Source organism: Kwoniella europaea, chromosome 1 (assembly GCF_036810445.1).
Source record: "Kwoniella europaea PYCC6329 chromosome 1, complete sequence".
Taxonomy (NCBI): Eukaryota; Fungi; Basidiomycota; class Tremellomycetes; order Tremellales; family Cryptococcaceae; genus Kwoniella; species Kwoniella europaea.
The window spans coordinates 8,009,249-8,032,414 of NC_089487.1; the positions used below are offsets into that span (position 1 = coordinate 8,009,249).

The 23,166-nt window shown below is 44.3% G+C and overlaps 9 protein-coding genes across 9 annotated transcripts; 4 read left to right on the plus strand and 5 right to left on the minus strand.

Moving 5' to 3' along the window:
• Positions 1 to 155: 155 nt before the first annotated feature.
• Positions 156 to 1,736, minus strand: V865_003035 (uncharacterized protein; the record flags this gene model as incomplete). The annotated part of the gene is made up of 6 exons (XM_066226834.1): positions 156 to 318; positions 419 to 481; positions 546 to 626; positions 690 to 737; positions 820 to 1,499; positions 1,659 to 1,736. 6 exons carry the CDS (start codon positions 1,734 to 1,736, stop codon positions 156 to 158), a joined length of 1,113 nt encoding a protein of 370 aa, XP_066082931.1.
• Positions 1,737 to 2,006: 270 nt separating this feature from the next.
• Positions 2,007 to 3,688, plus strand: V865_003036 (uncharacterized protein; the record flags this gene model as incomplete). Its single annotated transcript, XM_066226835.1, has 8 exons — positions 2,007 to 2,029; positions 2,098 to 2,267; positions 2,331 to 2,357; positions 2,429 to 2,614; positions 2,692 to 2,786; positions 2,848 to 2,894; positions 2,976 to 3,062; positions 3,160 to 3,688. 8 exons carry the CDS (start codon positions 2,007 to 2,009, stop codon positions 3,686 to 3,688), a joined length of 1,164 nt encoding a protein of 387 aa, XP_066082932.1.
• Positions 3,689 to 4,013: 325 nt separating this feature from the next.
• V865_003037 (uncharacterized protein) lies at positions 4,014 to 8,462 on the minus strand (the record flags this gene model as incomplete). Its single annotated transcript, XM_066226836.1, has 5 exons — positions 4,014 to 4,094; positions 4,172 to 4,699; positions 4,752 to 6,949; positions 7,002 to 7,307; positions 7,358 to 8,462. The coding sequence occupies 5 exons, from the start codon at positions 8,460 to 8,462 to the stop codon at positions 4,014 to 4,016; spliced, it is 4,218 nt and encodes a 1,405-aa protein (XP_066082933.1).
• A 4,374-nt stretch (positions 8,463 to 12,836) lies between these two features.
• V865_003038 (uncharacterized protein) lies at positions 12,837 to 13,156 on the plus strand (the record flags this gene model as incomplete). The annotated part of the gene is made up of 2 exons (XM_066226837.1): positions 12,837 to 12,865; positions 12,928 to 13,156. 2 exons carry the CDS (start codon positions 12,837 to 12,839, stop codon positions 13,154 to 13,156), a joined length of 258 nt encoding a protein of 85 aa, XP_066082934.1.
• Positions 13,157 to 13,279: 123 nt separating this feature from the next.
• On the plus strand, positions 13,280 to 13,915 carry V865_003039 (uncharacterized protein; the record flags this gene model as incomplete). Its single annotated transcript, XM_066226838.1, has 2 exons — positions 13,280 to 13,324; positions 13,739 to 13,915. The coding sequence occupies 2 exons, from the start codon at positions 13,280 to 13,282 to the stop codon at positions 13,913 to 13,915; spliced, it is 222 nt and encodes a 73-aa protein (XP_066082935.1).
• A 354-nt stretch (positions 13,916 to 14,269) lies between these two features.
• V865_003040 (uncharacterized protein) lies at positions 14,270 to 15,164 on the minus strand (the record flags this gene model as incomplete). Its single annotated transcript, XM_066226839.1, has 6 exons — positions 14,270 to 14,309; positions 14,381 to 14,494; positions 14,557 to 14,686; positions 14,771 to 14,851; positions 14,967 to 15,046; positions 15,097 to 15,164. The coding sequence occupies 6 exons, from the start codon at positions 15,162 to 15,164 to the stop codon at positions 14,270 to 14,272; spliced, it is 513 nt and encodes a 170-aa protein (XP_066082936.1).
• A 1,623-nt stretch (positions 15,165 to 16,787) lies between these two features.
• V865_003041 (uncharacterized protein) lies at positions 16,788 to 18,170 on the plus strand (the record flags this gene model as incomplete). Its single annotated transcript, XM_066226840.1, has 5 exons — positions 16,788 to 16,880; positions 17,085 to 17,103; positions 17,168 to 17,213; positions 17,488 to 17,641; positions 17,748 to 18,170. The coding sequence occupies 5 exons, from the start codon at positions 16,788 to 16,790 to the stop codon at positions 18,168 to 18,170; spliced, it is 735 nt and encodes a 244-aa protein (XP_066082937.1).
• Positions 18,171 to 18,709: 539 nt separating this feature from the next.
• Positions 18,710 to 20,291, minus strand: V865_003042 (uncharacterized protein; the record flags this gene model as incomplete). Its single annotated transcript, XM_066226841.1, has 5 exons — positions 18,710 to 19,167; positions 19,287 to 19,421; positions 19,509 to 19,564; positions 19,732 to 19,906; positions 20,090 to 20,291. The coding sequence occupies 5 exons, from the start codon at positions 20,289 to 20,291 to the stop codon at positions 18,710 to 18,712; spliced, it is 1,026 nt and encodes a 341-aa protein (XP_066082938.1).
• A 438-nt stretch (positions 20,292 to 20,729) lies between these two features.
• On the minus strand, positions 20,730 to 22,311 carry V865_003043 (uncharacterized protein; the record flags this gene model as incomplete). Its single annotated transcript, XM_066226842.1, has 5 exons — positions 20,730 to 20,765; positions 20,834 to 21,073; positions 21,141 to 21,287; positions 21,350 to 22,101; positions 22,170 to 22,311. The coding sequence occupies 5 exons, from the start codon at positions 22,309 to 22,311 to the stop codon at positions 20,730 to 20,732; spliced, it is 1,317 nt and encodes a 438-aa protein (XP_066082939.1).
• Positions 22,312 to 23,166: the final 855 nt, after the last annotated feature.

Consider the following 23,166-nt stretch of genomic DNA (forward strand, 5'->3'; position numbering starts at 1 on the left):
CATTTTGCACAGATGGTCAAGTACAATTTGGAAGCAGTTACAGTGGAAGTCCATTTGCATACGATACATTTCTTCCCTACATTAACGTTTGACCGTTGTATACGAGATGCATCAGATCTAAATACCTATCTATTTATTGATATTTCCCAAACACCTTAGAGCCTCTTGAGGATAGCTTCGGTGACATCCGTAGTAGATGATTTACCGCCCAAATCAGGAGTGAGGTATTGACCTTCAGTCAAGACTGCATCGACGGCAGCGTTGATTCGAGAGGCGGGCTCGACGTAGCCTAATGAGGAGAGAAGAAGGGCGGCGGATCTAGCAGAGGGGTGGAAGGATTAGCTTTGATTTTCTGTTTTGAAAGCTAGCACCAGCAATGCAAGAGGAGTCATCGGTATGAGGAGATTCGCAAACTCACCGGATAGACGCAATTGGGTTGGCAATGTTTTGACCCTCGATATCAGGAGCAGAACCGTGGACACTGTTAAATAGGAATAAGACTGATTCAGCTTGATGATCCAAATTTGACGAAAAGCGATACTCACGGTTCACCCATGACGAAATCATCACCTGCGTTGATGGATGGTACAAGACCCAAAGATCCGACGAGAGCGGCGGCACCGTCGCTATACGGATCGACCGATTAGCACTCAAGCTACGGGAGCTAAACACGCTATGATAGTACTCACGAGATGATATCACCGTAGAGGTTAGGGGCGACAGCGACATCGAAGATCCTGAAAGAATGAATATATAATATCAGCATCCACTCCCTTTCCTGGAATAAAATCAATCATATATAATGGGTTGTTTACTCACTCTGGTTCTCTGAACATCCTGTATACCATGGAATCCACCAGCTGTTCCTCCATCTTAACCCCATCATATCTATCCGTACCTTCCTTAATGGCTCTGACACTCTCTCTAAACAACCCATCCGTCACACTGAGTACATTCGATTTATGTACGATGGTGACTTTGGGTTCACCATTCCACCAAACATCCTTACCAGATTCCTTAGCTTGTTGCCTCTCTTGACCTCTTCTAAGAGCAATTTCAAAAGCCATCTTACCGATCCTTGAACTGGCCCTAGAAGTGATCTGTCTAGTTGCCAAAGCAATCTTCGATCCATCATCGTTGGTTTTGATCTCTTCTTTCTTGATATAGAGACATTCAGTGTTTTCACGGACGATGACCATATCGCATTGATGGTATGATTTTTGATTTGGTATAGGTACAGAAGAGACTGGTCTAACGTTGGCATATAGATCTAAATGTTTTCTCAAAGCGACGATAGGAGAAGAATAACCTGCGACCTTGTGCGAGGGGGAGGAGACAGAACCGAACATTGCGGCATCACATTCTTCCTTGAGGATCTTGACTGTCTCGTCGGGAAGGGCCTTTCCATTGGCTTGGAATTCTTCCCATCCTGCTTTGAGAGGGATGAAAGTCGGTTTGGGGATTGAGGAACCGAGGGCTTCGAGAACTCTTTGAGCGGCCTACAATAGGAGATGTCATCGTATCAGCCAAGCCTTCGAGAATTTATCGTAAGCTTATCAAACCGAGCTAGCTCCAATCATCTACTTGACATACTGCTCAAAGCATACTACGAGGATCCAAAGAACGATAACATATACGCGCTTGAAAAGAATACTCACAGGTAAAACCTCTTTACCTATACCATCAGCGGGGATCATACCCAGCTTAAGGGCGGTTCTCTTGACAGCTGAAGCCATTTGGTCTGACGTTTGAGGATGATCGAGGAGGGGTGAAAGAGAGATAAGATAAGGGTGAATAGATATACACGATCGTGAATAGATAGGTTGAGTTGGTGGTTTTCTAGTGAGCGACTGACTTTTTTTCGCTTTAATCGGGTTTTTGTTTGCAGGTGAATTTCGGCCGGATAAATACTCGATTCCAAGGTGGAGGAGCATCAGCATCATTCAGCTTCAGCTTTGTCTCTGGTATCCTCTTCTTCAAGCAATATACAGACCTCAGCGCATAATATGCAAGACGAAGAACCACCTCAGTGAGTTCCTGGCGACCTCCATTTGCTCAACCAGATGAGTAAAAGAGCTGATTCACCGCTTTTCATAGACTGCTCGACGTTTCCTCCTCCGACGAAGCGGGGCCATCTCGAGATGTCTATGATAGACCCAAGATACCCTTGACGCTTTTGACTGGGTATCTGGGCGCAGGGAAATCTACATTGCTGGACTATATACTAAAAGAAGAACATGGATATAAAATAGCAGTGTGTATGAATGGTATGTTTGGCTCTCTCGTACCGTACGTGATTTATCAGACATGCTGATTAATTGACTAATCAGATTTTGGAGATACAACCGATATAGAAGGTATGTCCAGTATAAGGTTAGGACAGCTACCATTCTATGCACTGACTTTCCGGCTCTTCTCGTGGTCGTAGCCAAATCATTGACACTGTCCGACCCGAGCTCCCAATCAACCACAACCGAGTTCCTCTCCCTTCCCAATGGATGCCTGTGCTGCTCTTTCAAGGATATGGGCATAGCAGCTATAGAAGAGATGGTGGCGAATGCTCCGGGTGGTATAGACTGGGTGATGGTGGAGTTGACGGGTGTAGCAGATCCAGGTGAGACACCTGATCACCTGATCACCTTCACAGGGAATCCAGAAGAGATTTTAGCTGATGAGTCGGCTTTGACGAAGGCCCGATTGTCCGTTCGTTCTGGGCCAACGAGGAGATGGGTGATTTGATATTAGATGGTGTAGTCTGTGTGGTAGATAGTAGGAATGTGTTAAAGGTGGGTAGTCAGATCTATTGATCGTATCCAGAAACCTGCTGAAGTGCTTCCTTCATCATAGCAACTTGCTGAGCAAAGAGAGGGAGATGAGATCAACGAATGTCAGAAGTGAGTCGTCAAATTCATCCTTGCTATTCTATTGACGATTTGAGGATGTCATGCTGACTAATAACACTGATGGATTGACAGACAAGTAGCATGCGCCGATGTGATTTTACTGAACAAGCTCGATCTGGTAACTCCGGAACAGATGAAAGAGGTTGAATCGACTATACGGTGAGTCTCGAATAAACTTCACCGTCTGTACAGATGATCCTCTCGTCGTCCTTTCTCTCCAATTCAACTAACATTGCCTATCATCATGTTCTCTCAGTACGATAAATCCCACACTTCGCGTTCATCATACCACCCAATCCAAAGCACCTTTATCAGATTTATTCAACTTACGTGCATTTTCCGATCCTACCGCTCTTACTTCTACCAGACCTACAACCAATCATAATCAAAATAATGATCATGATCATTCCTCAGATAACTGTTCACATCCCTCTCACACACAAACACATACTAATGGAATATCAACCATTTTAATTCCATTACCTGTCCTGAATCAAAAACAATATTTCAAACTTAACGAATTTCTAGAATCGATCTTATGGGATAACAAATACCCCATCAGCAAAAAACCTTCACCAGAGATATTACGTTCGAAAGGGTATATCCAGCTAGACGATGGGAGGGAATATGTTTTACAGGGTGTAGCTGATTTGTTCGAGCTGAAGGAATTACCTGGATCGGAGCAGAAAGAAGGACAAGGACAAGGACAGGGTAAGGTGGTGTTTATAGGTAAGAATGTGGGTGAAGAGGTGAAAGTAGCATTAAGAGAATTTGTAGGCATATAATTAGATCAACCAATGTATTGAGTATTCTTGCATATGTATGAACTGATCTCAGAGCGACCAAGCAAACAGTGGAAGGGAGTGAAATGATCACATGTAACTTGTCACCAGACTATCACAATATAGTCATATATCATTATTTCATTCATATGCAAATTTCATAATCTATCATAAGTTGGAGTTTGTATATTGTATTGTACTTTTATAATTGCGAGGTATGAAAAGCTCAGATGTACTGTATCATGTCTACTATGCTATATAACAGATCCTTCATCAAGTTTCCAACTAAAATCTAATTACATCAGGTCTAGTAAACCAATCGTGATGATCACCGCTTACGAGCCGAGTTGATAGCTCTACACCACTGAAGAGTATTATCATGCGAAGCTCCATTGAAATAGTATATCGACTAGTTTTGGAATCACATCACATCAGTCATTTTCATTGCCTAGTCTTGTGCGAACGAAACTGGATGCCACAACTCACCTTATTATCAACCACTCTTAGTACGTTTCCATGAACGATACTAGCCGGTTCCCTCAAAGTAGCCATTCTGAGCACATTGAAAAGATCCACCATCCCTTCCCAACCTTCGTTTCGTTGAGTAGCCAAAACCATCAGATCAGAACAGAGGACAAGCATGACTTGTCTATCTACTAATTCAGGTTTGATATATTCTACTGGGACTACCACTTTTGAGGCTGATGTCAAGGTCTGATCTCCATCCGTCGTCGGTGTCGAAGAATCAGTTTCAACAAAAGCCGATGCTTTCTTCACTAGTCGGATCAAGGATAACGGTCCTTCCAAAATTAATCTTCGATGAGGTTGGACGAGAGGTGATGGTCCAGATTTGGATATACGCTGTTGCCAGCTGAGTAATCGTAATCGAGAATCGGCCTCTCGTTTCTCCTCGTTCATCAAGGATGCCAAGGAGGCAATCTCGTTGAGGGCATCATCCAAAGTATCTCTAACACCGTCCGATCGTGGTGGGGTACACATTGCAAGGTCCTCGAGCTATAAATCGAGGCGTCAGCATTACTCGACACGAAAGTTAGGGTCAACACACCAGAAGCTTATACCTGGGAACTCTCTGAATAGGTAACAAGAGATAACTTTCCAAATTAATCTGCGAATGTTTAGGGTGCTCTTTACACCTCTTCAAGAACGTCTTGACTCGTTTCTTTTGACTTGATGTCATCTGGGATCCGGAGATGGGTACGCTGTCAGGTCCAGAGGAGAGCGAGGAGATCGCACTCATTCCTACCGATACAGCCGCAGCGGAGATACCAGGTGAGGCGCCTCCTTTAGCCGAGAAAGCGGGTGTGTTGGGCGTTGAGCTAGGCGCAGACCAAGTCTTCATCCTTGAGAGGGCATTGTCGAAATTGTTTATATAGGTGGAATACTGTTTCATATATGCGATATAGGTTCTGAACACTTCTCCGACACTATGAGCGGTCGAAGCTGACATTGAACCTTCATCGTCATCCTGTCCTTCAAGTAGCGGTCGAACAGCTTTCTCCAAAGCAGGCAAGAAATTGTCCCGATGAATGGTCAAGATACTCTCAACACCGCCAAATACAATCTTCCTCTCGGATGCAGGAACGACGGTTTCGTTGGACTTGTTAGGGTTGATAGGTTGACAAGATGGTCGAACATAAATTGAAACCAATTCTCCAAGACCTCTAACGTAAGTTCTCTCAGTTTCGTATATCTCTCGAATGATCTTGGCTCGTTTCGATTTATCGTTTTTGAATTTCTTGCCGGACAAGGACGACTGTTCACCATCTTGCTCACTCTCCACCACTGAAGTAGCTCGAGATGACTGGTTGTCCAGAGTAGGTCGTCTCGCTCTTCTGACGTCGGTAGAGAATGTACTTTGACCGGTCATGGGAGAACCAAGATTATCGGAAGGAGCAGATGAAGCTCCGCAAGTCCCATCGTGACTAGCGACTACCTCAAACCCACCATAAGGTTCGATAGGCGGTCGAGAAAGGTCGAAAAGATCTCTGAGGTATGACTTGATGGATTCAAGACCTTGAGCGTATCGATCTTCAATGATGCCTGACGAGGTGTCTAATCGAGAGTTGGATGCTGTCATCGTGGCGATAGTAGCCTCCGAAGTGGCTGAGGGCAGTCGATCAAGACTATCGAAGCCTGTCAAAGGAGGGATGAAAGGTGATGTTAAGGGGATTGATATCTCGATGGAAGGAGGCCCAAGATCGATAGGTAAGAAACTTCTTCTTTTGCCTCTGGCTGGGATTGCACCGCTTGTATTACTGTATAACGAGGTAGAAGTCGGAAGACCGGTATTTGGCAAAGTCGCTGACGATACAGGTGGGGATTCGAGGGAGATCTGACCAAATTCGCCGGCTTCAGGACCTAAAGCACTTCTCGTAGGGAGAGTCATGGCAGATCTAGTACCGTTGATGGTAGGGCGAGACGGCAGGGTAGGAATTGGATCCGTATTGTTATGTTGTAGTTGAGGCATAGAAGGTGGAGGAGGTAGCGATTTCAGGTTGGCAGATGCAGAGGCATTCATGGAGGCTGTTTTGTCTTTATCACCTTTCAGTCGATGCATTGACATCTTTCTCAAGAATCCCCATTTACCGGTCTTCGTCGATGAACTGGTTGTCAAACCTGGCGCAGCAAGTCGAGAGTTGGTGGGGGGTTGCTCATTCTGATAATTGCCCATGGCACTGGCAGCTCGACGGCCTTCGCTTGAGCCAAGACTTGCGAATTTACTTGCATTGCCAGGAGCAAGGTTGTTGGTCGCGGGCAAAGGTGCATTGGTGAAAGTCGATTGAGTAGGACTATTATTCTTCGATCCCAGGAGAGCTCCAGCCGATCTCATTTTTCGTAAGGCTTTCGACTGCGAACTTTGATCAGTTGGTGGCGCAGAATGAGGATGGTCTTCCGCAATGGAATCAAGTTGGTATACCGATTGAGCAGCAGAGTTCGGAGTCGTGGCCCAGGGTTGATCCCCATTACTGCTGGAAGATATGGGAATATCTCGAAGCGAGCTCGCAGTGAGAGAACTGGTCAAAGAAGCCATGGATGGAGGTGATCTGATACCGTTGTTGATGGAAAGATGACGATGATGAGAGTTTTTCCTGCTAGGCCCAGAAGGTCTGGATGGTCCAGCAAGGATAGGAGCGACAATGGGGAGCCATTCTGCTGCAAAGGGATTATTGTCGATTCGCAGCATCTCCAAGTGACCAAGCAAGCAAAGCCATGAGGGCAGAGAGACAAGTTTGTTCCGACGAGCTACAAAAGATTGTCAGTGTACTCTCGCGAAGAGGGTTATCGATTCACTCACCGCACAAAGTATGTAATCCTCCTAGTTGTGCCAGTTCCGCAGGCAAAGATTGCAGGCCACAGTCATCTATTGCTAGTACCCTCAAAGCGATCAAATCTCCCGTCCACGCTGGTATCTGCCGAAGAGGATTTCTCGAAACGTTGAGCTCTTCAAGAGATGTACAGCTTTGTAAAGTTTCCGGTAGGAATGAGAGATCGTTATCCGAAATGTCAAGAACCACCAGAGAAGGTGCGAGGATTTCCAGCAAGCTCGGTAAGAACGATATGATGTGCGATCCGCAAGATGGTAAAAGCAGATGTGTAACACCTGATACAATTGGTCAGCAACGTAGACTTCCTTGGTTTAGCGTTACTTACCAGCAAACGATCCAATCATATCCACAGTCAATGCGCCGAATCCTCCCATAGCTTCGATTTTCTCTACATTCAAGATGTTTTCTCTTCCTTCATCTACCATTGCTATCGCTTCTGCTCTAGGCGGCTGTTGCCAAGGTGAGTTGAACCCTTCAAAAGCGTACGCAAAGGCATTGTCAGGCGGTGGTATCCTACTCGAAGAAGGACCGGAATCCGTCGTCGAGCAAGATGCAGTCGAAATTGATGAAGAAGCTGAACCGCTTCGCAGACGATTCACCATATCTCTTTTCCATGGTCGATGAGTGAACGAATGTGAGGGGGAGAGTGGAGGGTTGCTGGAAGGACTTTCGACCGGTGGATTGCGTTGAATGAAGTCGGCGGAGATGCCCAATCCAACATGTTCATTGTAGTTACTAGGTAAATGAGGAAGAGGAGGTGGATGAGGGTTATATATCTGATCAGGATAACCATATCCTGAATAAGCGCCTGAAGCCATTGAGCTCTCGGCTGAAGAATAAGCATGCGATCGTCCGGCAGTTTGACGTATCTTGACTTTGCCATCCCCGTCGTTGGAATCTGTTCTATATCCGTAAGTAATACCCATGGAAGGTGTGCTGGCGGTAGAGTCTACAGTGGAGGTGGTGACAAAACTGAGTGTCGGTTCTCTCTCTTCCATTCCCTCTTCTGTATCAAATTCGGTAGCTGAATAAGCATCAAGGTCGACGTCGAGTTGGTGAGCCGGCTGATCATACCTGCCGGGGTGAGGTGTAGGGTCGGTGTATTTTCTATATGGCATATGAGGCTTTGCATCGTCGTTCTGAGAAGGGTATGCGCTTGCAGGACGTCTAGTCGGCTGTATCCTTCTTGTGGGCATGTTTGTTTCGTTAAAATTGATCGAGGAAGCGCCTCTTCGATCGTGCGATTCGTCATCATCTTCGTTGACGGGAGGTGTAGGTGGGAGTTCGTGACGAGGAGGTGTAGGGTAGGGTCGCCAGCCGCGGCTTGGACCGGCGACGGGTTGTTCAGTCGTCATCGTCTTCAGTTCTTGACTTTGTAGTGCCGGTGAATGTATTGGTGTAGGTGGTAAAGGAGTGGGCAAAGCAGGCATGTCGCCTATGGGTGGATAGTCCATTGGAGGAGGGGAACGAGCGGTAGGACGAGGACGAGGGAGAGACATGATTCGTCGACGAGGGGGAAAGGAGTGGTTGTTGATCCAAGTAGGAGATTCCAGTTCGAATGGAGATCCAAGGCAGATGGTGGACGAGCGAGAGCGACGATGTGAGTTGAGCGTTGTAGTCGAACATGTTGAGATGGTAGAAGAGCGATACATGATACAATTTGGTCAGTCCAGCTGTCAACAGGCAATAGAGGGTGGGAATGGTAGAGAAAGAGATTTGATCAAATTTTTGGGGTTCACAGTCGAGTTGCTGATCTGATGAAATATCAACTTACGATTACTTTTGACGTCGTCGTTGAGGTGATGTTTCCTGTTGACCTATTGAAAAGCACAGGATATGGCAAGGGTTGTTCAACTTGCTCTTCGAAATTTCACTTTCAGGTTCAGTTTCAGTTTCAGGGTGATCAGGAGAATGATGATGGTCCGAGCTGAGGATGGTTCAAAAGCGTCAGGTCTGGATTTTTCCACTTCACAGAGAAATGCGGAAGAACCGAGGAAGGAAGGACGGACATCAACAACTGATCATTGATCGATTGATGATGATGACAGTGTGGCGTAGAGAGGAAGTAAACAAGTATTGAAAGACTAACCTGTTCAATCGAAGAAGGTTCTGCAGTGATCTGGATGAACAGCATCAGAGAGCTGCGACACTCGGTGATGATAGATGGCCGTTGTCGAGCAACACTCACAGCTGTGCACAGACCAAAAGATAAACGATGCTTGAGGTCCTTCCAGTACTAGATATATTACTGCTTCATTAGATGTCGTCAATGATGTCGTATACGTGATATGACTGCAGGCAGTCGTTTAGAGATATGGGGCCAAGTTGATCAGAGGGTATCGAGCAGGAAATGATGAAGAGGGATGAGGGATGGGGTGGGGATTGAAGGATTGTAATTGCGACCGTCGTTAGCTTCAGCTACAGCTATGCTGTATGATGAGGGACATAAAGTAAGAGGAAGAGAGAAGGCTGAGATGTTTTGGAAAGGGGGAAAAGAAGAAGGAATGATATGACTCGGGCTAAATTGGAATAAGAGTGAAATAGGTGATCGACAAGGATGTTAAAGTTGAATACAAGTCAATGCACAAGGTACAAAAGTACGACAGCACACATCAGAGATTGAATGGGTTGGACCTGTATGACAATACAATCTGTTCTCGACAAGACAAGCTTTCGAATGAGACTCACATATTTGAATAGGAATGAGAGAATAAAAACCCTTTTTTGCCCTCTCTTTCTAAAGGAAGAAGCACAAGTCACCCGTAGATCCCTTCCTTACTAGGTTACTCCACCACTATTGCTCTTCCGTGCGTTCTTTTACTTTGCTCTTCCTGATGCAATCTACTTTGATACCATCAACGGGTGGTATCTCGATGAGTTGGACGCCGAGAGCTGAGGAAGAGGGAGGAAGTAGAGGAACGAAATTTGCGCAAGCAAAAATGGGAATTGCGGTTTAAACCGTTTCTTGTTACCGAATGACGTTGGATATTGTAAAATACCGAAGTTTCGAATAGATTCTTCTTAGCTGTTCCAGTCAAATCAAGCTATGAGATTCGGTTGGATAAGGACTAGGATATAGCGAGTTCCAGACTTGACTTTGCGATTTACAGTAGCACCGATTATCAGTCGTAGATAATCTTATATAGTTGGACTGATGGGTATTAGGATATGGGGTTGAAACCTGATCCAGGATGTACTTTATTGATTTCACTCTCCCTAAAGGTGAGTTTCGGAATCCTAGATTTAAGGGTTGGGTCGGAGTTGGTGAAGCTGCGAGGGAGGGTGGATGGGAACGAAGCGAAGGAAGGAAATAGTCGAGGGCGATGTTGTTATACACTGTTGATTTGGAAGCTGGTTGATGGCTTCTACAGCTGCGTACGTGCGTTACCACTGTTTGCTCCTCTTCTGTATATATGTATGCTTGAGTAAGTGAAAATTGATATCGAAGTTCAAGTTCAAGAGATGTACATATGTGTCGTAACGTAATTTGAGCGAACCCCAGATTAGATCAAGGATTGATTCAAGGATTTAAGGATGATGGTATGATGAGAATGAGGGTCTTGATTGTCAAAATATTATCGCGTGTCGGATGGAGAGTAGTGGGGATATGCCATAAGACGCGTAAGGGATGATGGGATAATACTCGAGTAGGGATGACTATCAGGTGTTAGTTACCCTCTAACCAACACGTTTTATATTCCGATTATACCACTATGCTTGAAAGAGTAAACAAAGCGAACCGAGCATGTAAAAGTAATGCAGATCACAAAGAAGAAACGTAAACAACATCAGTATATCATCGTCATGTTGAGATGCATACTCCTAATCCCACTCACAGGATGTACGTCTTGTCTGATGTTTGGTCTTGGGGAGGATCAGTTCAGATCGGACGATGACGATATGAGACTGTCACGAGTTACGGACACTGGCGGCGCCATGACATTAGTGGATGTACCTCGTGGGAGAGCCGGGAACTTTGAAGGGTAATTCGGTCGGTGAGAGCGATACATACCTCCAATGGATGGGATAGCTCAATATGTTGATATTATTTTGGAGACAAGATCCCGTTTGGCTTTCTATAGTCCGCGATATGAAACATCAGTCAGTCATTGGTGCATACGTACATCAAACAGAGTCGAGGAAGGGAGAGAAGAGCCGATAAGAGTCGTGCACAAACAAGGAAGAGATAAGGATGCCAAAGAAGAAGATAAACAAGCACACGATCTCAAATACCCATACTCACTGTTCACTTTGTGATCTGAGCCGAACAATATTGAGAGTCAATCACAGGGTTATTGTAAGACCCTCAATTGTATGACGGATGACGACCAATTGACTAATGATAATGAGAGATAAGGTTAGTTTAATGAGAAGATGAAAGATCAGGGGATCAAGATCATCATATCAAGTGATCCTATTATTATTCCTTTCATGCTCAATAATAAATTAGATCACAGCTTCTGTTTTCGATCCACAGTAAGATGTTACCAGAACTAGACTGCCGTCAACAGAAGTAGACTAACACTGGAATGAAGGAATCCCATTGATCATTACCGCCAACTAAATAAACCCAACCCATCCCTTTCCCCCAGCAATCAAAAGGTGAAGCCGTGCCGTTGAACAAAGGCCCAGAGGAGGAAACGAGGATGGCAGAAGGAAAGAGCACAGACTTGAAACCCTTGAAGGCGGCCTGCTTGTCTGTGCGATGTTCATCGTTACCTCAAACACCCAAACAACGAGTGTGTATATAAACACACGAGTCGGGAGGATAGGCAAGAGGGAATTGTTGTTTCATCTTGGATCTACATGTATTCATACACAGAGAATATGGAGGCGGTGTAAGGGGACCTATCAGGTCGTACCATTCGCCTCGGTGAGCTCATGACATTTAACAGAGCTCCTTGCCTCACAAAGTACAGCGCTAACAGTATCCAATTCACGGTCTGTAGATTGGCATTACAATGGACAGTTGTCCCACATGGCCATGCTTCGTTCTAGAGACGGTAAATACCTCTCAGAAGTGTCATACAGTTCCTAACTCATGTCTACACAACTTGTTTGGATAACTGCAATCCTCCATTTTCCGGATGACATTTGCAGTATTGTGGCAGTGATGAGAGAGAGTACACACCGTGCCGTCATCAGGCTATTCAATCTGTACTTGAGGGATGATACCATTTTATAACTTGATCTCATCAGATACCATATAATCACGGCTGATGCTACCCATGCACTTCATCTGACATCAATTTAATGCCGTTTCACCCTCATCGTCACAGCACTGACCAGATCGATCACAACATCAACCTATACTGTACCCTGTATCAGTTCCACATGTCCGGTAAAAGGGTGAACAAAGTTTTCATTCTAACCCCTTCCTTTAGTATTTGATGATAAAGTCTCACCTTGTCCTTTGGATGTCGGAGCTAAGAGCCCGAAACGTGCAGATCATTCTATCGACACACACGAACATAAGAAATAAGAGATGAAGAGACGTAATACTCTACCATCAAATTGTGGGTTTCTAGCTCTTACTTACACTGGTCCAGGGCGGTGATGAAATGATACAACTGTTTACAGCATTGATGGTGATGGCTTCGGAGAGGGGGTTTTGGGGGTATGGATTACTTATGTTTCATCATCCGTTAAAGAAGTTTTGCCACCCAAAAACGTCAAATTCGAGTTAAACTTATATGTGTATGCTGATGATGAATATAAATCACTTTCGCCTGAATGTTCTATCATGTACAGTACAACCAACTTCGATAAGAGTATTGACGCCGCTTTGAATAGCGAATATAGAGATGGGCTGTTTCTCTTCTAGACATATCGAGTGAGTTCATCCAATTTACACTGATTACAATTATTGATCTGATCAATGTGGATACTGGATAGTCCACGAATGATCTCTGAACCCGTACCCATTCCATCACAATCTCACCAACCATATCCTTCCACATACCATCACCAACAGCATCATGCCTACCCACCTTCCACCGCTAGATACGATCACGATACACCACCTCAACTTCGTCCTTATCAGTTCCCAACTCAATCGTTCGAACCTAGAGGTTTACCTCCAGGTCATCCTTTCGCTAATCCATATTCCAGATATATGCCGTGAGTTACCGCGACTATGTTCAATACATGGTACAGCATACTGTATTATTGAAATGACCACTGACCCATGATGCATAGCTCGAATACTGTATACCATTGACAAAACCCAAAGTGATATCCTACACACATGCATAACGAAGAAGAAGACATATTGTACAGTGTACCTGAGTTTGTAAGAAAATATGTGTATTGTAAAAAAAGTATACCCATCAAGAAATCTCGAATCAGGTTAGATACATAATGGTATTCTCGTATGCTGGTCGTACAATAAGGATGTTTATAATCGAATTAATCTTCCTCTTATGTATATCGTACATGCATGATCCACGCACACAGTACACGAACCTTTGCTAAATCTGATCGCATTATAGAGTAAACAATGTCGCTGGAAAGTCGTGCTTTTTCTCTTCTTCTCAGAATCGTTTTTTAATTTGAATGGGCTCCTCGAAGTTTCGGGTTTCTAACGTTCTTTCGCATCAATTAGGCTTTTCCATCTTACATTTCCAATCGTGATGAATTGAACGCATGTCGGTACCAACTACCTTTATACTTTAAATAAGTAGGAGATAATCTATCATTCTGACAGCCAAAGTTGGTCCAACAGCGATCACAAAATTCTTCTCATACCTCAAATACAAACCATTCGATGTCATCATCAACCAGCAACTCAGCCGTAGGGACCACATCACCCAGACCGGATCCTACCATCGCTAGACCCAAACCTGAACCCGCTATTATCACTCCAAAACCTGATCAGAAATGACGAAAACATGTGAGTCCAGTAGACCTCTCGGCGTTAGATGATACACCACCCACCGGAGTGACTTCGAATCCTTTTTGCTGCAAGGTGGGGAGTGTATACTTCAGCAAAATGACTTTGTCTAACACCCGGTCTATAACTTCTTCCTCACCCAATCCCTCTTAACGATGTATAATTTCGAATTACACTCCAGATAATAGTAGAACATCGCAATGCAAATGAAATATGTCACCTTGCAAACATTATGCGGTTTGGAAGGAGGACATGTACATTTCAGGATAGGTTATACAATAACATGCTATTGACAAGTTATGGATATAACACATTTCCCTTACATCATCCTATTCCTAATCCACTTTATTCGGCGACAGGGAGTTCTTCAGCCTTGGGACAATCCCTACAAGAACGAACGGAATATCAGTACCAATTCAGATGACAATTAGTTAGAGTCAAGTGAAATGAACTTACTTGGCGATGTGACCGGTCTCTTGACACTTGTAACATTTCTTAGAAGCGAGGATGGCAGCCTCGTCTCTTGGAGCGAGACAGTCTCTGGCCAAGTGGTTCTCACCGTTACATCGGCTATACCCCAATATCCCAACATCAGCATTGAGACCGAGTTAAGGGGTTTCTCTGAAACTTACTAGCACTTGACAGGGGTACCATCAGCGTTTTGAGGAGGGGGTCTGGGTCTACCACCGAAACCACCGTTGAAACCACCTCGTCCTCTGAATCCACCGAATTGAGGAGTTCTGCAGTCTCTGGCGATGTGGCCTATGAAAATTCAAACAGAAGTCATTACCCCAGTCAAAAAAGATGGCATAAAGTATCCTAGCAAGTATGTGATACCGCACTCACCACCTCGTCCACATTTGAAACATTTTTGACCTGGTCCACCAAAGTTACCTCTCAAGGAAGGACAGTCGGATTTGACGTGACCTAGATATCCAACAAAAATACATCAGCGATGAGGCAGGAGGGGATAGAAAGGCAGTAAGGGCGCCAGTAAGTGAAGTAGGGATGTAAGATCAGCGAAAATATTTCATCAACTCACCAACACCACCACAGGCGTAACATTGTTTACCATCGGTAGATCTAGGTTGAGGACAGGCGGTTGATTCGTGGCCTGGTTCTCTGTGAGTGATTGTCAGCCATAGGTCAGAAAGAGGTACTAAATAACTCACCTGCAGTTGTAGCAGAGTCTACCGGGAGCTTGACAGTTCTCGGCAATGTGACCAACTATCGATGGCATCTGATCAGACTAAACCCAGATTCACTGATGAAGATGAGGAGATGAGATACACACGGTTTCCACATCTATATCAAGTCGAGTAAAGTCAATACAGATAAACATTTGAGATAAGCGCCAGCAACGATTCATAGCTCACTTGAAACAACCTTGTCTTGAACCTGGGATGGTAGCAGCTCCACCTCGTTGACCGCTTCATTTCATCACAAGTTAGTTGGGAAAAATGAAAGGATGCATGGAATGTAAATGTATTTTGGACATACAACATGATGACCCTACAAGATGAATGACCATTTATCAGCCGAAATTCCTTCCCCATTTCATCTTGGAAATGAGACGGACTCACGTTTTCAACAAAAAATTCTACACTTGTAAAAAACAACTAAACAAGACCCTCCACGATCTTACTATTCTTACTTCCCTTCTTAACTTTCGTAAAAAAGAGTGTGGTGGTTTTTTGAATACTCAAAAGGGGTTGAAAGAGGAGAAGAGAGAAGGAAAAGGAGAAAAAGCGAAAAAGTCAGTCAGTGTATGGGGGAAATAGAGAAATATCCATGTGGCGTTTTCTTTTCTTTTGTTATCGCATCTCACTTTGACAGCTCAACTCAACGGATAATTCGAGATAACCGCTCAACGAATTGGTTTTGGTTTGAATTGGTAAAAAAAGCATTCTCGTAGAGTGATAAGGGAGATCCCCTTTTTCCAGACGTTGACGTATATCCACGTCATACCTTACACAGGGACCACAAACCGTGTTTAGCACGTGTTGGCGGATTCAAATGCACCCTTTGGCATGAGAACGCCCAAAGCAAGCTAAAGGTGATCTTAGCGTGTATCGAAGGACACAAGCAATATGTGTGTAGTGTAGTTGCGCAGTAAGGGGTAATCATGAAACAACGTCACCCTCCATCACCGACCACACTAAAACGACTAGATATCCGTGAATGTTATGTTTAATCCAAACCTCGTTTCAGCTTGTTTATGCCTTTTTAGACGAAGAGATGATCAACTTGCTTGGCTCTTACAGCAGTCAATCTCTCAGACATAGATAGGCATGGGCAGTAATGATCGGCGGTCATCGGCCCCCTTTCTCAAAGGCGATGAGATGAGATGTGAGAAAGAGGCTGTGAACAAGTGGGACGTGTGGACGAACCAAGCGGACCAAAGGCGTTGTCCTTGGTGTGGTTGTTGTTCGGTTGGTTTGGAATTCCATGTCATGTCAATGCGTCATCGTCAACCAAATCTCTTCATAATTTTCAGGATAATTCGATTATTGATTTCGATAGAAGGACGCTAGGGACTATCTTGTAGATTTGTAGTCTCATGGATCCCTTCATTTCGCCCTGTCTACCAGTCTAGCCTTTGACCCATGAAGCACTCACTTTTGTTGACTTGACAACTAAACTGCGAACATAGCTTTTCGAATAAATACCACTCTCCTCCTTTCTTCTTCTTTCATTTCCCCCCCTCTCTCTCAAATTATCCAAATATATATCCTTTATCCATAACAACCTACACTCTCTCACGTTTAACTTATAATCAAGTACAAGTACAAGTACAATCTACTTTACCGCTTTATCATATCAACGGATTAATCAATAAACAAATAAAGCAAACCTAGCAAAAATGAGATTCACCGCTACTGCCGTTTCTACCGTTGCCCTTCTCGGTGCTGCTGTCGCCCAACAAACCTCGGGTGATATCACCGTCAACACTCCTGTAAGCTGGATTTTCCTTTTCTCACCTCACATCCTAGCCACTTTCGATCTCCCAGATTGAGGAGCATCATCGAAATCGTACAGGACGTATAACATATAGAAGCTGACAGATGATCATATTCATATCTGTCGTACCACATCCTAATCCCATTTTCTTTACTACTACCTCTATCGCGATCATCCTACATGGAATCACACTCCATAGGCATCGCTCGTCCAATGTCGTGGGTATCTGCAAAATCACGAGTATCCAAGTCTTCACGTACTGACGTTGTCTTACCCTTACAGAACCCGCTGCCATCTCATGGACCGGTGGTACTGGACCTTACATTATGTGAGTAACATTGTCTTCGTCATCGAGTTATCGAGAACAAGAGAACGAGAGCCTGAGCGGAAGGCGCCGCGTGGGATGACTATTGTATTCTGTCACGTGGCAGGAATCTTCTTCCACCGTGGCAGCTCTCTTGACTTCTATTCGCTTTCTCCTTCCTTACGCCCCCATTACGTGCATATAACATCATGATGGTACCTTGATACTGATTAACGTCGATCTTCTCTTCCTTATCCTCCTCAATCTGGTCCTGGAATCGATAAATTACACACAATAGCTCCGTTATCCCCGGTGGTCAACCATCCGCTGCCGCCCTCGAGACCATCAACGATAACGAGTCAGGAAACTCCTTGACATGGACTGTAGACATCGCTGCGAACACAGAGATCACCATCAAGCTTACGGACAGTACAGGAGCGATCCAGTACTCAGTATGTTCTTTCCTGATCGATTTCGTCCATTGCTGTTCTCGGTAAAGGTCTGAAAACAAGTTTCGTTTTCACTGACTTTTTTCGTCTGTAACTTTCCTTTTCCCAGTCCCCTGTCACTATCCAATCCGGTTCCGACTCATGTTTGAACGGCTCTTCCGCCTCCGGCTCATCCTCAGCTACTGCCTCTGGAGCTAGCGCAGCTTCTTCCGGTGCTGCCTCTAGTGCTTCTTCCGCTTCAGGTGCTTCCGGAGCTTCTACTTCCGCTGCTTCAGGTGCCTCTCAAACTACCGCCACCGCCACCGCCGCTACTTCGACCGTCACTGGTTCAGCATCTGGATCAGCTGCTTCTGGCTCAGCTACCTCCAAAGCCTCTGCTCCCGCTTCTTCTGGTTCAGCTTCCGGTTCAGCCTCTGGATCTTCAGCCTCTGCATCATCCACCGGTGCCAACTCCGGTGCTCTTCCAAATGGCATGGTTGCTGTTCCTGCTGTCGTCTTCGCTGCTTTGGGTGCTATTGTCGCTCTCTTTTAAATGGACTGAAATGTATCCTACAATTTTCAGTTTTACATTACGTAGATTCCTTATAAAATAGAGTAAAGCCAAGTACCTAGTTTTTCTTTTTCCTTGACGACTAACGAACCAGACTATCACTACAACCCTGCATTGGATCTTCCCTTATTCCTAACATATATGGACTATTATTTAGACTGTTATCTTTATACCTGTATATGCATTTTCATACTATTTAAGTTTTAAGTAGTGAGAGCTGGTGTTCGAAGTTTACAGTGTTTGTCTGCGATCTTGGATTGTAGATTTCAAGACTTGTATAAGCTGATCTTACCAATATCAGAATCTGTTCTACACCCTAAGCCAAGCAGGTATATGGAATGCACCTATCGTATGGAAATACCAAATCGCTCATTCAGCAGATGGAGCATTACATTGACTCTGATTCGGATATATAATATCATACATGTGCTGCAAGTCATTTAGCCTTCATATCATATACTTATCGATCTACCTATCTGTACCTATCATGATAGCCTCTGACGATATCCTCCACTGTGCAATTACACACCATACTCCTCCCTCAGAGCTTTCTTCCTTACTTCCAATAGAACCCCCTCCATCTCCTGCGGGGTAGGTACAACAGGGAATTGCAATGCCTTTGGATCTAGAACATTTAAGAACGACAATGCAGCCGATTGAGCAGATTTCATAGCTTCGTCTATTGATTGTGCGGGCAATACATTGGGTGGTAATTCGCCATTGGTAGTGGTATTAGTAGTTTTGGATTTCTTCGATTGTTCTCCATCGACTTCGGTTTCGCCGTCCACTTCGATTGCCTCACCATGTTCACCCAAAGGCTCTTCTGTTTCAGTGGGTACCTTTCTCTTACTTGACGATGAACCATTCTGATTCTGAACGATCGTAGTAGAAGGAGCAGATGAGATTGGATAAGCGGGTAGGTCAATTGAGGAGTCAACATCTAATAGTTTGGCTGACGCCAATGCCGATGCGTCCCATTCTGCGAAATGGATTAAAATAAGAAAAGACCATCAGCTTAAATTCTCTGTTGTTTTCCCGGTGTTGCATAAGATCAGGACTGCTCTCTATGATAGGAGGTTTTAGGGGAATCCCACTTACCCTGCCTGGCCAGTTCGTCCTCTTCCTCTACCAACTTTGGATCCATCTCATCCTCATCACCATAATATGCCGGACCCTGATGTCTGAACATCTGGAACGAGGCATTTCGCGCTGACTCTTCGGTAGCTTGGGTGGCTGCCAAGTAGAATCAGGTCAAGTCAGCATCAACTTCCATGATAGGTTAAAGATGGGTTATAGTCATAGCTTAGAACAGATGCTCACCTCCCCTTTCAAATAATTCTTTCACACCTGGTAACTCCTTTGCTCTTCCGAAATATCTATATGTTCGAAAAGCATGATTAGTATGCATATTCTAAGTTTACTGCGCTCTGAAAGAGGAACCGATGGCCGACACCACCATCATTCTTCGATCAGTTTCTTCCAACGGTATTCCTTCTTCTTGATCCCTCTCCTATTCAGTAGCAAATGAAAAGCTACAACTCACTTATATCCCCTCGTACCAGGTACTTCCCTCCCTTGATCATCCGTCATGGCAACATTCCCTCTCTTGTAATTCGCTCCTCCAAGATTAACAATTTGATTCTCCCAATGTCTCTTCTCCCTGAATAGGGCGTTGATTTCGTCGTTCAGATCTCGGATCTCGTAGTCTGTCAAAGAAACTAAATAAAGCGGTGGGGTAAAATGGTCAGTATACCTAATCAGTTATCCATGAAAGATACAGCAGACAGTATATATCCTGGTTGACCAATCTACCACACCATATGATACAGTAGTTCGATTTTCATCATGTATATACATCGTTCCTCTTCTTTTGACGACAGATAGAACAGCCCGGCACTCACCATCTTGAATTTTCCCCACTTTCCTATTGATATCCCTCATAATATCACCTCTCCACCTCTCACATTCCCTCAGACTACTAACGCTACTTGCCATCCTAGGTCTCCTATCTCCCTTTATACGATTACCCATCCCCATCTCGATAGCCTGCTGCTCCCGGAATCGATATAACATCGATTGAGCTTTTTCTTGATTTCGTGCCATTTTGAAGATATAACCGCTTGAGCTCTTGCTCAATTAGTCTAATTGAAGGGAGATTGTGGGATTTTTTGGGTGTTGTCAAGATATAAAGAATGGTGAAAATAACGAGATGAATGCGAGTTTAACCAAGTTGTTAGTTCAGTTATTCGACAGGTCGTACTGAGATGGTGTCGATTTCCCACAGTTACGTAATGTGCCATACCTAAAAGGTCGTGATCACCATTCAGGAGGTTCTTCTCATGTTGAACGATGTTTTGGCATTGGAAAGCCCACAGCTTCGGTCTCATCGACTCCAATTGTCAGGCCGCCTGACATGAGGTTCGATGCAAAATGCATTTAATATGATATATGAAAATATGTATAGACAATGTTTATTCGTTTCATCTCATTTTATTTATTCTTATCACCACATCTCGATGCTCCGGATGCACTTTTCTCAGTTTATTCCTCTTCATCCGAATCTTGCTCTTCGAGGAACTAGATCAAAGTACATGGGTCAGTCTCGGTCACAGTTATCGTATATAATGTTTACTGAAGTGACTTACTTTGACTAAAGCCTCGGTAGCTTTTAAGAAATGTTGTTTACCATTGGGTTTCGCTCCTTTCTGGTGCCAGTAGATGATAGCTTGGTCCGAAACCACATCGGCGTTGTAGAAGATCTTGAGGATCTGCACGAAAGACTTGATAATCCTTGTATCGGTGTGACAGTAGATCTGAACCGAGTTGATCAAGTTGACTTGAGCCTTGGCTGTGGTGCAGAATGGTTCCAGGATTGGGGCGTATTTCTACAAGTACATCGCATCAAAATCAGCTATGATGCCAGATCATGGGAGACTTAGCTGATATACTCACTGTCACATGTTGTACGACAAAGGCATCGATCTGATCAGCCCTAGCAGTCATATCGACAGTTCTCATTAAGCCTTGCCAAATCCAATCGACCAAATCAGCTTCGGGAACTGGTTTCTCAGCTTGTTGAGATTTGAGGGTCTCGATGATCTGCAGGTGTAGTACAAAGAGTCAGCTTAGCCCCTCAATGCGTATATACAAACCGGACTCACCTGAGCGTTGGACTCCTCATCATTGATCATTCTCTCCACCGATTGGATGGTCTCTTCCTTTACTTCACCCAACGCCAACTTGTTATACCAATCTACGATAGGTTGAAGACCTTCTTTCTTGAAATGTTGATCCAAGTGGGTTTTATCTCTAGTTTGAAGTGGGAAGAGGTTCAAAATATCTTTCAAACCTGATCTTCTAACTGCTGAAGAGAATTGGTCGATCGACGATTTGGATAAATAGAATTTAGCGAATGAAGTGAAAAAGTTCAATCCGATATTATCTTTCACTACGTGTTCTTTAGTCAAGGAAACTAAGAATTTTGAAGAAATCTGAAGATCAATAACCAACAGAGCAATAGCTTCTGCTAATTTCTTTCGGTGTTCTTCATTCCATTTTGGCAAATAACCCAATAAATCAGGTAAAAAGTTCTCTTCTAATGGTTTTTGTAGATATTTGTATCGTTGAATAACCTTCTTCAACACTTCGATCATCCCTTTCACACCGACATTTTTACCCCATGTACCATCATCTTCTGATTCATCTTTGAGGATATAGATAGGTGATCTCTTATCATCCAAGTAACTTCCACCAGGTTGTAGTAATCCCCCTACAAACAGGATCTCAAACAATTGTTCATAGTATTTCAAGAACTCGAGAGTGGATCCGGCCTGAACGAGCTTGGAGACTAATGAGTCGGTTGTATAAGGAGTAGGAATAAGGGCGAGGTGTAAGAGAAGAGCGTCACGGAAGCCTACGACAGATATCACGGGTTCAGCTACTCTCCATACCACTATTGATATGATACGGTGTCGTACTCACCCTCGGGTTCGAATTTTGCTGTAGCTTTGGCTTGACCTTTTCTCTGCTTGATCCTCACCCCGGTCAAAGAGGGTTTCTTATCTTGTTGGCCGACTGAAGAGGCATTACCCGATGGGGTGGTTGAGGTTGGCGTGTGAGACATACAATGGGAGTTGTTACTATCTAGACAAAGGAAAGTGGGTTGATTTTCCTTGTTTATGTATAAGATGATGTGGATTGCAAGTCGACTGGACATATAAGATTGAGAGCAAGAGGAATGGGAAGAGACACTTGGGATGATGCAATGGGTCTGGGGTATATGGTACACGAAGCAGAAATGCCACAGTGCCAGGTATGAAAGATGACTTCGGCGTTATGGCTTCTCCGTTCATCTCGTTCTAAAGGGTGAGAATTCATGAACATGAGCATGAACATGTGGCAAAACGTCATTATGGCTGGTTTAGGCCATTGTTATCCTTTCTTTCTCCCCTCGACACATGTCTCACGAGTTTACTCTGGGTTAAAGAGAGAAACGGAAGAACATGCATACTAGATCTTGAGACAGCAAGAGGCACAGGGACAACTCAACTCCCCCCACCCCTGCGGTCCTCGATTCCAGCTTTACTTGGGAATTTGAACCAAATCAAATCATTAAGTTAGGGTTTATGGGAATCTTCCATACATGAAGAGTTTACCTCGGTTCTCTATTCTCTGCTGCTGCTCGTTCTTCCTTCTCGTCAGCTTTATGGACAAGTAGAGGCGACGCCAATGCCCGGAGGCCGTTGTCCGAGGTGAATAGGAAAAGTGGAAAAAGTGAGTCATACTCTTCTGTCTGAGGTTACGTCGTGTAAGGGAATGGAGAGGAAAGAGAGGGGGAAAAAAGCCAATATGGTTCCATACCACTCACTGTATAAATTCATGGCTCTGCCGTTACCATTTTCCAACGTTGATCATTCCAATCATTTACCTTGTGACAGCATACAAATACTATTATATCGGAAACATCTACCTTACATAT